The sequence below is a fragment of the Tenrec ecaudatus genome, chromosome 8 (assembly GCF_050624435.1).
Source record: "Tenrec ecaudatus isolate mTenEca1 chromosome 8, mTenEca1.hap1, whole genome shotgun sequence".
In the NCBI taxonomy this organism is placed as follows: domain Eukaryota; kingdom Metazoa; phylum Chordata; class Mammalia; order Afrosoricida; family Tenrecidae; genus Tenrec; species Tenrec ecaudatus.
The window spans coordinates 53,448,981-53,462,192 of NC_134537.1; the positions used below are offsets into that span (position 1 = coordinate 53,448,981).

At 46.8% G+C, this 13,212-nt stretch overlaps 1 protein-coding gene across 1 annotated transcript in view; it reads right to left on the reverse strand.

The window, feature by feature from the left end:
* The window catches only part of LOC142454943 (acireductone dioxygenase), a 41,871-nt gene extending 30,221 nt beyond the window's left edge, over nucleotides 1-11,650 (reverse strand). Inside the window, exon 1 of the mRNA XM_075556380.1 lies at nucleotides 11,447-11,650. Coding sequence (XP_075412495.1) covers nucleotides 11,447-11,566 — 120 coding nt within the window. The 5' untranslated portion in view covers nucleotides 11,567-11,650. The remainder of the gene's footprint in view (nucleotides 1-11,446) is intronic.
* Between the last annotated feature and the right edge of the window lie 1,562 nt (nucleotides 11,651-13,212).

The window sequence follows — 13,212 nt, forward strand, 5'->3', positions numbered from 1 at the left end:
AAAGGGAACAACCAGAACAGATATAATGAGCATGTTCACTCATAAAGACTGACGAAAACCACTAGACACTTTGTATAGAAACTGCTGAATAGTAACCCAAAGTGCTATAACACAATAAAATATTTCCAAAGAAAAATGCTCGGGAGCACTACTTCAGACTCACCAGGAATTCCGTATCACCGGAAACAAAATCCACTCCACAGCAAATGGATGACTGGCGAAGCCATGATACTTAACAGCCCTTGGCCAGAGACCTGGTTGGTCTGCTTCTCCACCCCTCCCATTGGCTCCACCTGTTCCCAGGCCGGTCAACACTGCGGCTCCCAAGTTTGAAGAGTGAGTCAACAATGGTAGGGATGCCAGAAAAAATACTGGATTTTGAGTTAAATTTTACCCTAATTAGGGAACCAGTGGCGAGGTCTGGGGGGCTGGCCCCAGTCCAAATACTAAGTAGACGCCTGCTCCTACCCCCAGAAGAATTTATTTCAAAGGACGGCACTGAATCTGAAGCTCCGGGAGAGGGACATATCTGCTCAGAGCACACAGGAGCAGATGAAGCGGGAGGAGAGTGGAACACATCCTGGCCCACCAGGCCGTGAGAATGATGTTCCCAATTAGAGGAGCCAGTCTACAGAGACGACCATATGGCCAGCCCCATTATAAGACATGCCGCCCCTCACATGACCCATGGCCCAGCGGGGGACAGCACCAGAGACACAGTGTGGGAATTGGGCCTGTTCTAATCCCGATCCCACCCCACAGAGGCAAAACTCTAAGGGGGTGCAGCAGAACAGCAAGGGAATGGATCGGAGAGGTTCCCAGGGAATTCTGAAGGTAGACTATGGGGTCAGGACGTGGATCCCCAAAAGACAGGACTGGAAAACACTCCTAAAGGCCAACAAACAATACTTGAACTAACTACAAGCTTTTCTTTCTTGTTGTGTTTTGTTTTGTGTCATTGGTTTGTTGTTGTTGTTTTTTTGTATTGTTGCTTAGTCTTGCTCTGTCTTAATTTTGTGCATGTTATAATCTCCACAGGTCTGTCTAAGAAAGATAGGTTGGATGAACAATATGGAGGAGAAAACAACCGAACCGACAATTCCAGGAAGACATGAGAAAGGGTGAGGTCGGGGGATAGGTGGTGGTGTAACATACCCAGGGACAAGGGAACAGGAAGAGATCCAAATTCGTGGTGAGGTGGGTTTGGGAGGCTTGGTTGGGCATGAGCAAGGATATTGTAACCAAAAGGAATTGCTGAAACCCTGCTGGGGACTGAGCATGATAGTGGGACATGAGGAAGGTCAGGGAAACAGAGGAAAGAGCTAGGAGGCAAAGGGCGTTTATAGAGGTCTAGATAAAGACGTGTATATATGCAAATATATTTATAGATGGGGATGAGGAAATAGATCTATGTGCATATATTTATAGGTTTAGTATTAAGGTAGCAGAAGGACATTGGGCCTCCACTAAAGGAATCCCTCAATGCAAGAATACATTCTATTGAATTGGCATTCTATGATGATCACCTTCCTGACACAACCACTGACGACACCGCAGGTGAATAAGCAAATATGGTGAAGGAAGTTGATGGTGCCTGGCTATAAAAAGATATACCATCTGGGGTCTTAAAGGTTTGAAGGTAAAAATGCTGCCATCTAGCTCAGAAGCAATAAAGCCCACATGGAAGAAGCACACCAGTCTTTGTGATCACGAGGTTCTGAAGGGATGGTATCAGGAATTAAAGAACAAAAAAATCATATCATTGTGTGCTCACCTCCATGATATGATCGCTGAACTCAAATGGGTGCATAAGCAAATGTGCTGAAGAAAGCTGATGGTGCCCGGCTATCAAAAGAGATAGCTTCTGGGGTTTTAAAGGCTTGAAGGTAAACAAGTGGTCATCTAGCTCAGAAGGAACAAAGCCCACATGGAAGACACACCAGACTGTGCGTTCACAAGGTGTCGAAGGGATCAGGTATCAGGCATCATCAGAACAAAAAACTTTACCAAAGTGAATGAGGGAGCAGAGTGCAGTGTGGAGACCCAAAGCCCATTTGTAGGCCACTGGAGATACCCTTACAGAAGGGTCTCGGGGAGGAGACGAGCTAGTCAGGGTGCAATGTAGCAACAACAAAAAATACAACTTTCCTCTAGTTCCCATGCCTCCTCCCCTCCCACTATCATGATCCCAATTCTACCTTGCAAGTCTGGCGAGGCCAGAGGATGTATACTAGTACAGATGGGAACTGGAAACACAGGGAATCTAGGGCAGATGATCCTTTCAGGACCAGTGGTGTGAGTGGTGACACTGGGAGCATAGAGGGAGGGTGGGTTGGAAAGGGCAAACTGATTACAAGGATCTACATGTGACCCCTCCCTGGGGGACGGACAACAGGAAAGTGGGTGAAGGAAGACATCAGACAAGGCAAGATATGACAAAATAATAATTTATAAATTATCAAGGGTTCATGAGGGAGGGGGGCGCGGGAAGGGAGGGGAAAATGAGGACCTGATGCCCTGGGTTTAAGTGGAGAGCAAATGTTTTGAGAATGATAAGGGCAATGAATGTACAAATGTGCTTTATACAATTGATGCATGTAGGACACATACCAGAGGGACTCCGCAGAATCCAGCCCAGGAGAGTTGCTTAGATGGAAATTCAACAGGAGGAGCATCATAAAGATAAGTAGGCACAGACCTAAGGGGTTTTGAGGGGCTGGGGGCTTTTGGCTTACCTCAGTGGAAGCCGGCTGAGGCTTGACCTTGGCCCAGCCACTGTATCTGCCAGGACCAGAACCATTTGGAGCCTGTAGTGGGGCTTGGTCTCACCACAGCCACAGTTTCCCTACCTCCCACCCCCCACCTGCCGCAGGGCATGGACAGGACCCTTGCAGCTTCACTGACAGGAATCCGGGTTCAGCTACATTGTTGCTTCTGTTTACATCTCTTCTCTCTGTTCCCACACAGCCTTGGAAGGCTGCGCAGGAGCTTTTTCACTGCATAGCTACAGCTTACCGCCGCCACGTCTGAGCAGGGACTAAACCCAAACCCTCTCTGCTCCACGGGAAGGGATCAGGGTTCAGGTACATTGCTGCTTCTGTTTACATCTCTGCCCTCTGTTCCCCCACTTCTTTAAGGGCTGCTCAGCGGCTTTCTCATGACTTTTCTTGTTGCTTAGCTGAGGATTGCAGCTGGGGCTTGTCATGTTGCCACCGGGCTGGAACTAAACCCTTGCAGCTCCACAAGCAGAGTGGGACTCAGCTACATAGTTGCTTTTGCTTCCCTAAATTCCTGCAGTCTAATTGGTCTTACTTTTCAATTTTTCTCCTCCTCTTTGTCTCTATCCTGTTCTCTCACACCCCACTGCTGACCTACAGAATACTGCCTTTGCCCTAGGGCATTTATGCCTGTACCACACCCAGCTACGTGAGCTCCACCCTGGGTAGCAAGCCCAAGGTTAGGGAAAGGCCCGCTTTCCCTCAGGAGGATATTCTGCCCAACTTCTCACCAGGGAATTCCTGCCTGTGTACCTGGGAGCATAAGGTAGCTCAGCCAACACTCATCAACATTCCAAGCTATTGCAGGAACCTCTGCCCAACCTCTGCAACACCAAAGCAGGCAACCTACTAACCTTCTGGGGCACCCCCCTGATAGGGAAGCCACAAGAGGATAAAGAGGTAGGTTAAACCCATAGTAAAATTAGCTGTAGGCAGTTCGAAGAAGCATTCCTATAAAAATCCCAGAGAGAGCCAGTGCTCTTAGACTCCTTGGAAAATAGCACCTGGTCCCTCTAAAACAACACAACGCAAACAACCATCAGCCCCAACGACCTCAACAACAAAACAGGAGAAACAAAAGCCAATCGCAGAAGATGACCTGAACATAACAACATTCATAAAGGAAGCAGACACTGAGCTGCCACAGAAAGGAATTCTCAGAATGCTGCTTGGAGTCATACAAGATATGAGGGAAACAATACCGAAAAAGGATGAAATGATAGAGGAGATAAAGGCAATACAACAAAGGGAAATACAGGAGCTTAGGGAGGAGATAACAAAAAACAGTAGCAGAAACATGGACCTGGAGAATTGATTGGAGGAATCAGAGAACCGCATCAGTGACTTGCAGGACAGCCAAGCAGACTTTAACAAACATGAATAAAAATCTAATAAGATCATCAGAGAAGCTGAAGAAAACCTAAGAGCTATGTCTGATGCTATGAAGCGGAACAACATTAGAATCATTGGCTTACCAGAGGAAGACACAACAAAGAAGTCATCTGCAACAACAGTGAAAGAACTCCTGGAGGAAAATTTCCCCACCCTAATGAATGAAAACCAGGCAACCATTCAGGAGGCTGAAAGAACACCAGCAAGATTGAACCCCAAGAAGAAGTAACCAAGGCACATAATAATTAAACTATCCAACTTTGAGGAAAAGGAGAAAATCATGAGAGCAGCTAGGGAAAAACAAGCAATCACATATAAAGGTAACCACATAAGAATGTGCTCAGACCGATCAGCAGAAACTATGAAGAGGAGAGATTGAAGCAACATATTCCAAAAATTTAAGGAAAACAACGCAAATCCAAGAATATTCTACCCAGCCAAATTATCGATCAAGACAGAAGGAGAAGTAAAAGTCTTCCCAGACAAGGAAAATCTCAAAGAATATGTTAAAACAAACCCAGCCTTACGAAAGATCCTTGCCGACTCAGTATGGGCAGAACAACACTCACCAAGCATAAATAAGAGACCGTCACACAGAACAACCTCACCCAGAGGGCAACAAAGAGAAAACAGATCCCAAGATAGCATTGGCTTAAGCATGGAAAGAAGTCAAGAATGATACACACACATACACACACACTCACACATTAATGAGAAAGGAAAGTAGGAAAACTCCGAACACAAAAGGTATATGACATCGCAGAGTTCGCAGATGGAGGTAATAACCCTGAATATCAATAGCCTGAACTCAGTCATTAAAAGACTGACACCAGCAGACTGGCTTAGAAAACACAACCCATCAATCTGCTGCCTACAGGAGACACATCTCAAGGGTACAGACAAAAACAGGCTGAGAATCAAAGGCTGGAGAAGGTCCTACCAAGCAAACAGCAATACAAAAAAAGCAGGGGTTGTAATCCTAATCTTGGATAAAATCGCAAACCATAAAAAGAGGTAAGAAGGGACACTATATAATGCTCAAGGGAATGGTAGTCAAAGAACCACTATGCACTGTAAACATATATTGCCCAAATGAGAGACCGGCTGAATACGTCAACCAAACACTCCAAAAGATTAAAAAAGAAATCACAGACTAGACAATTATACTGGGTGGCTTCTACACACCAGTCTCTGAGAAGGATAGATCACAGGGAAAGAAACTCAACAAGGAGACTAGAGAGCTAAACACCACAATTAGACAATTTTTCCTGAGAGATATTTACAGAGTTTTTCATCCAAATACAAAAAATGTCACATTCTTTCCCAGTCCCCATGGCACACATTCGAAGATAGACCACATGCTGGGTCATAAGGCAAATCTACATAAATTTAAGCACACTGAAATAATACAAACCTCTCTCTGACCACTGTGCCATAAGGCTGGAAATCAACAAAAGGAAGACAAAGAAAACAAGAGTGAACAATTGGAGGATAAATAACTCTAATGCAAAAGGAGTGCATACTTGCGCAGATTACAGATGGACACACACACAGAGGAGGCACAAATTGACAAATGGGATATACTGAAGATAAAACACGTGTACATCGAAAGAATTCACTAAGAGAGTAGTAAGAGAGTCCATGGACTGGGAAAATATCTTTAGCAATGACACATCAGACAAAGGCCTTATTACTAAAATCTGCAATACTCTGATAGCTTCCAAAAAGAAAAAAAACTAATTGCCCACTAGAGGTGGGCAAAGGACTTGAACAGATGTTTCACAGGGGCAGAAATCCGAATGGTCCACAAACATATGAGAAAATGTTCCCAATCTGTAGCCATAAGAGAAATGCAAATTAAAACAACGAGGTACCACCTAACACCCTCAAAGGTAGCCCAATTCAAAACATCAGAAAGCAACAAGTGTTAGAGGGGCTGTGGGGAGACAGGAACTCTCATCACTGCTGGTGGACCTGTAGGTATGTATAGCCACTATGGAAATCAATCTGGTGATATCTGAAACAGATGGAAATAGAGTTTCCATATGACCCAGCAATCCCTCTACTGGGCATATACCCAGAAGAAGCAAGAAAGAAACCAAGACCAGACATCTGTACTCCAATGTTCATTGTGGCACAGTTCACAATTGCAAGGATTTGGATACAACCCAAATTTCCATCAAGTGACGATTGGATTAAAAAACTGTGGTATATACATACAATGGAGTACTACGCATCACTAAAAAGCAGTGATGAACATAAGAAGCACATAGTGGCATGGGAAGAACTGGAGGAAATCATGCTAAGCGAAGTAAGTCGGGCACAAAAGGACAAGTAGAACATGAACCCGCTGAGGTTAAGTATTAAAAAAATACAAAAGGGGCATAGGGAAAAAGCTACTGTATACAAACATTCTTGGGGGGAGGACTGTGTAGTATGGCAGAGACCAGACCAAAACCAGGGATGCACATGGTAGACAACTGGGGAGGAGGTGGGGAAAGGAAAAAAAATGATGAATATAAGAAAAGGGGAGCGGGGGCATGGGGCACTAACCCACCCAAGGGCAGGGTATTGTTTATATCTCCACAGGGAAGGGGGAACCAGACTTCAACCCAGTGCCTTGAAGTGTGAATGCAACATTCCGGAGTGGAGTAGGGAACCAGTGGAGAGGTCTGGGAGGCTGGCTCCAGTACCAAATATTAAGCGGATGCCTGCCTCTCCCCCCAGAAGAATTTGTTCCAAAGGACATTGGATCTGCAGCTCCGGGAGAGGGACATATCTGATTGCTGCACATGGGAGCAGATGAAAGGGTGTTGGAGAGAGTGGAACACATCCTGGCCCACCGGCCCTCAGGATTATGACCCCAATTACAGCAGCCAGTCCACAGAGAGGACCCCATGGCCAAACCCACTATGAGATATGACATCCCTCACTGACCCATGGCCCTGCAGGAGACAGCACCGGAGACACAGTGTGGGAATTGCACCCCACCTGATCCCACCACACCAAGTCAAAGCACTGGGGGAGTGCAACGGAACAGCAAGGGAATGGAGCGGCAAGGTCCCCAGGGAATGCTGAAGGGGAACTTTGGGGCCAGGGCTTGGTGCACCAACAGACTGGAATGGAAAACACTCCCAAAGGCCAACAACGATACTTGAACTAACTACAAGCTTTTCTTTCTTGATGTGTTTTGTTTTGTTCTTTGTCAGTGATTTGTTGATGTTGTTTTGTTGCATACTGTTGCTTTGTTTTGCTCTGTCTAGTTTTTTTGTTTTTTTTAAACAATTAGGGGCTCATACAACTCTTATCACAGTCCATACATATACATACATCAATTGTATAAAGCACATCTGTACAGTCTTTGCCCTAATCATTTTCTTTTTTTACATTTTATTAGGGACTCATACAACTCTTATCACAATCCAAACATATACATACATCAATTTTATGAAGCACATCCATACATTCCCTGCCCCAATCATTCTCAAAGCATTTGCTCTCCACTTAAGCCCTTTGCATCAGGTCCTCTTTTTTTTTTCCCTCCCTCCCCGCTCTCCCCTCCCTCATGGGCCCTTGGTAATTTATACATCGTTATTTTGTCATATCTTGCCCTATCCGGAGTCTCCCTTCCCCCCCTTCCCCGCCGTCCCTCCCCCAGGGAGGAGGTCACATGTGGATCCTTGTAATCAGTTCCCCCTTTCCAACCCACTCACCCTCCACTCTCCCAGCATCGCCCCTCACACCCTTGGTCCTGAAGGTATCATCCACCCTGGATTCCCTGTGCCTCCAGCCCTCATTATGTACCAGCTCTGTCTTGTTTTAATGGATATTATTATATCCACAGGTCTGTCTAAATAAGATAGGCTTGATGAAGTATCTGGAGGAAAAACAATGGAACTGACAGTCCCAGGGGGGACATGGGATAAGGGGAGGTGGGGGGGGGTAAGGAAGTGGTGTTAACAAACCCAGGGACAAGGGAACAAGGGATCCAAACTGGTGGTGAGGTGGGTGTGGCAGGTCTGGTAAGGAATGATCAAGGGTAAAGTAACGAAGTGGTATAGCTGAAACCTAGGTGGGGACGGAGCATGACAGTGGGACAGGAGGAAAGTCAAGGGAAATAGAGGAAAGAGCTAGGAGGAAAAGGGCATTTATAGAGGTCTAGACAAAGACATGTGCATATGCAAATATATATGAGGAAGGGGAAATAGATCTATGAGCATATATTTATAGATTTAGTATTAAGGTAGCGGAAGAACCTTGGGCCTCTACTCAAGCACTCCCTCAATGCATGAATACTTTTTCCTATTAAATTGGCATTCTATGATGCTCACCATCCAGACACAACTGCTGAAGACAAAGCGGGCGAACAAGCAAATGTGGTGAAGAAAGCTGATGGTGCCCGGCTATCAAAATATATAGCATCTGGGGTCTTAAAGGCTTGAAGATAAACAAGCGGCCATCTAGCTCAGAAGCAACAAAGCCCACATGGAAGAAGCACACCAGCCTGTGTGATCACGTGGTTCTGAAAGGATCAGTTATTAGGCATCAAAAACAAAAAATTATATCATTGGGTGCACACCTCCATGATACGAACCCTGAGGACAAATGGGTGCATAAGCAAATGTGCCGTAGAAAGCTGATGGTGCCCGGCTATCAAAAGAGATAGTGTCTGGGATCTTAAAGGCTTGAAGGTGAACAAGGGGCCATCTAGCTCAGGAGCAACAAAGCCCACAAGGAAGAAGCACACCAGTCTGTGTGATCACGAGGTGTCGAAGGGATCAGGTATAAGACATCATCAGAAAAAATTTTTTTACCATAGTGAATTAAGGGGTAAGTACAGAATGGAGACCCAAAGCCATTTTGTCAGCCACTGGAAATCCCTCACAGAGGGGTCTAGGGGAGGAGAATACAGCTTTCCTCCAGTTCCTAAATGCTTTCTCTCCCCCAACTACCATGATCCGAATTCTACTTTGCAAGTCTGGATGGAGCAGAGGATGTACAGTGGTGCAAATAGGAGCTGGAGGCACAGGGAATCCAGGGTGGATGATACCTTCAGTACCAAGGGTGTGAGTGGCGATACTGGGAGGGTAGAGGATGAGTGGGTTGGAAAGACAGAAGCGATTACAAGGATCTACACGTGACCTCCTCCCTGGGCGACGGACAACAGAAAAGGGGGTGAAGGGAGATGCCAGGCAGGGAAAGAGATGACAAAATAATAATTTATAAATTATCAAGGGTTTATGAGGGAGGGACAAAAAAGACTTGATGCAAATGGCTTAAGTGGAGAGCAAATGCTTTGAAAGTGATGCGGGTAAAGAATGTAGATGTGTTTTATACAATTGATGCATGTATATGTATGGATTGGGATGAGTTGTATGAGCCCATAATAAAAAATTTAAAAAAGAATGTACAGAGGAGCCTTACACAATTTATGTATGGATTGTGTTAAGTTGTATGAGTCCCTAATAAAATGCTTAAAAAACAAACAATTGATAAATGTGTGGATTGTGATGAACTTATGAGCCCCTAATAATTAAACCAATTTTTTAAAAAAAGAAAACATTTTACTCTAAGACGAACACACAAGTTCCAGCAATACCTGAGACATTTCCATTCCGATCACCCAAAATGCAGATTGGCAAAAGATCCCTCCCAACGATTTAATTCAGTCACTTCTCAGTTGATCCCAGACCTTACCTGGTATCCATCAGCATGATAAATCCTTACATCAAATAACCTGTTTATAACATGCCCTTTAAAAATAAACTAGTTGCGATTATTAGGGAAAGTATTACATGAATGAAAAAGAGGATAGCATTTGACAGCAGGCAAGGATGGTGAGACTTTGTGCAGAGTACGTTGGTAATGTAGAAGGCAGCAAAAAACCCCAGAAAACCATGCACTGATAGAATAACTATAACAATGGATTCCAACATAAGAATAATTGGAGGGTGGCCAGGAATTGGTAGTGTTTTTTTTTTTCTGTTGTGCATGGTGCTTGGCACCTAACAAAAAACCAATAAAGGCTTTTTGGTTTTGAACTCCAGAACACTTGGACAGAAGTAATACTGGTCAGCACAGAGATGGACATTAAACCCAGCATGACATGTTTATAATATTGTTACTTTTAGCGAGAGGGAAAAACGCTCACATTTCTCACTTCACTGGTTCCACACTCGGTAGGAGTGTATCAGAACATCCTGTGTTTATACATTGTAAAGAATTACAGCAGAACTGCCTTCCAAAGTGTATTGATAGAAAAAGGGACCTCAACAAATTCTTTTTACCTTATTAGTAAGGATGCTTGCCTGCTCCCTTCCCACTGTCCTGTTTACTTCCCCAACTGAGACTCTTGGGACATGTTACCAGGAGAGCACAGATCCCGGAGAAGGGCATCATGCTTGGTAGAGGCTAAGGGAAAAAGAGGAACACCAGGAAGTGAATGGATGGACACTGTGACTGCAACCAGGTCAAGCCTAACAATTGTGCAGATGGCGCAGGCGCTAGCAGTGTCTCGTTCGGTTGCACAAGGTCCACTGTTCGGCACCTGACCACCTCGGCTCTCTCCAGTTTCCCAAACTCAGCCTGCGCAGGCTCAATGGTCGCCACTGTTTCTTCCCACAAAGACCCCGTGTACTTCTCCAAGTCCTTTCTACCCAGAGACTCCCAACGCGCACCAGGGAGCGGAGGGCCCCACGTTCCAGGTGCTGGCCTCTGCTGTGTCCTCAAGGTCAGAGTGGCCCTCCACTGGGAATAATCCACTCTTCCGAACACACAGGGGCCCGGGGTGTTTTAACGCGAAGCAGCCAAATGAGCAACGCACAAACCACTGTCCTTCCCCGCCAGCACCCAGAGGGCCCGGGCCCGGCCAGGCCCACCCCGCTGCAAAGTGTGCGCGGAGCGCCCAGGAGCCCAAGCCCGACCCCTGCGCCTGGGCCTGCGCCTCCGCGGCCCCTGCACCGGACGCGCGGGTCGGACGCGGGCGCGCAAGGAGCTGAGCGCCCAGGAGCCCAGGCACTGCGCCTGCGCCGGCGCCGCCCCTGCACCCGACGCGCGGGTCGGCAGAGGGCGCGCGAGGAAGCCCGTACGCTGGGGGTGGGGGCGGCCTGGGGCGAAGGATTCGGGGGGCCTGGGGGGATGGCACCTCCCGCGACGAGCGCCAGCCCCGCGCGGCGCAGAATGCGTCTCCCACGGGGAGGGCTGTCGGGTCCCGGTGGCTTCGGAAGGTGAGACCGTGGTACTCTCGCGTCTAGGCCTCTCCTTGGCGCCCAACGTACTTTCCAGTAAAACACGCCGAGCCCACGCAGTTGCTCCAGGCCGACCGGGCGGCCGGGCTCCAGCCGGTGGGGCTTCCTCGGGTCGTCCGGGGACTCGTCCATGTACCACGCTTCCACCATCTCCCCGGCAGGCTGCAGCGCAAGCCCCACAATGGACTGACCGCCCGCAGCTGCGCGAGCGCCTTGTTCTGCGCACTACGCACCCCAGCGCTGCAGCCGCGCCCACGTGCTCGGCCTGGCTCCTCCCCCGGCGCGAATGCTGCCCTCCGAGTAATTCAATAAGGTGCTGTTTGTGAGTCTGCTAGGACTGGTGGTTTCCCTGCTCAGATCAGTGGGTGCATTTGAACCCGCTCCCTTCCCACTGTGCCTCCACTCTCCCCACCGTGCCACCTCTGTGGAGGAGCACCAGGCAATCTGCACCAGGAAAAACATTTGCAGTTGTTTCTACTCCCATCAGCAGCTAGAGGCTTGGAACCACATAGGGCAGTGCTGCCCGGCCCTATAGGGTTACTATGAGCAGGTATCAACTCAGTGGCAGTGAGCAACTTTGTCTAGGGGGAATAGATCTACTCGGTGCCAATGGGCTTATCAAGGGGCCCGCGGGACAGGAGGTTAAGGACTCAACAGTTGGAACCCAACAGTCCCTCTGAGGAAGAATGATGAAATAGTGTACTATTTTTTTATTATTTTTAAATATTTTTATTTTTAAAAATATTTTAATCGTTTTATTAGGGGTTCACACAACACTTATTGCCATACATATATCAATTGTGTAAAGCACATTTGCAAATTCATGGACTTCTTTAAAGATTTACAGCCTCCAGCCCCTGTGGAGCATTTGCTCCCTAGACTCAGGATGGGTTCCAATGGACTCAGTAGAATTGGATTTAGTTTGGCTTAACAACTTTGTAAGTCCTCGAGGTGCAGAGGTTGTGTACTGTGGCTTGAATCCATAGGCCACTGGAGGAAAACAGTGTGGCAGCCTGCTTCCAAAAGAGATTTATGACTTTGGGACTTTGTCATGAGTTCTCACCACCCTCAAGTGGATACCCACTCATAGTTGACCCCACAGGACAGGGTAGAACTGCTCCTGTGAGTTTCCAAGACTCACTCTGAATGGGGGTAGAAAGCCCAGCCTTTGTCACAGAGAAGCTGCTGGTTTCCAAACTGTCCACGTTTGCCCTGCAGTCCAACTCATAACCTCTGTGCTACCAGGGCCCACCCCATTGGTGAGTCTCCTCTCTCCTCGACAGGCTCCGTTAAGACCACGAATAGCTGTGAACTGGTTGACCATCTTTAACGTCCCGGTCAGCATTGTGAGACTTTCTGCTTTACCATCCAGAAAGTGGCAATGCAAATGATATGATTTTATTAAACTCATGCAGCCACTAAGGGCCATCGCTGGAGTTCAAAACCAGTTCCTGTTACTACACAGGACTCGGCTAACCAAGTATTACTCATATATTGCCCTGTCTTTTTACTCATATATTGCCCTATCTGTTGCCCTTACCATGCTCAATCCCTTGTACTCTGGACTTTGAGTTTAAGAGTCTTCTGTAAAATGTTAAACTGGTTCTTATTTCCTTTTCTCTATCATTTTGCTTGATAGAATGTGATATTTTAGAATTTAAAAAATTTTCCCCTTTTCAATTGTGAAATTATTATTTCCTACTAATTTAGTTGATTGAGGGCAGAGGTGTGGGGGAGGGAAGGGAGAGAAACCAGCAGCTATGGCCTTAGGAGTATAGCTTTCTTATAAGCAAGGG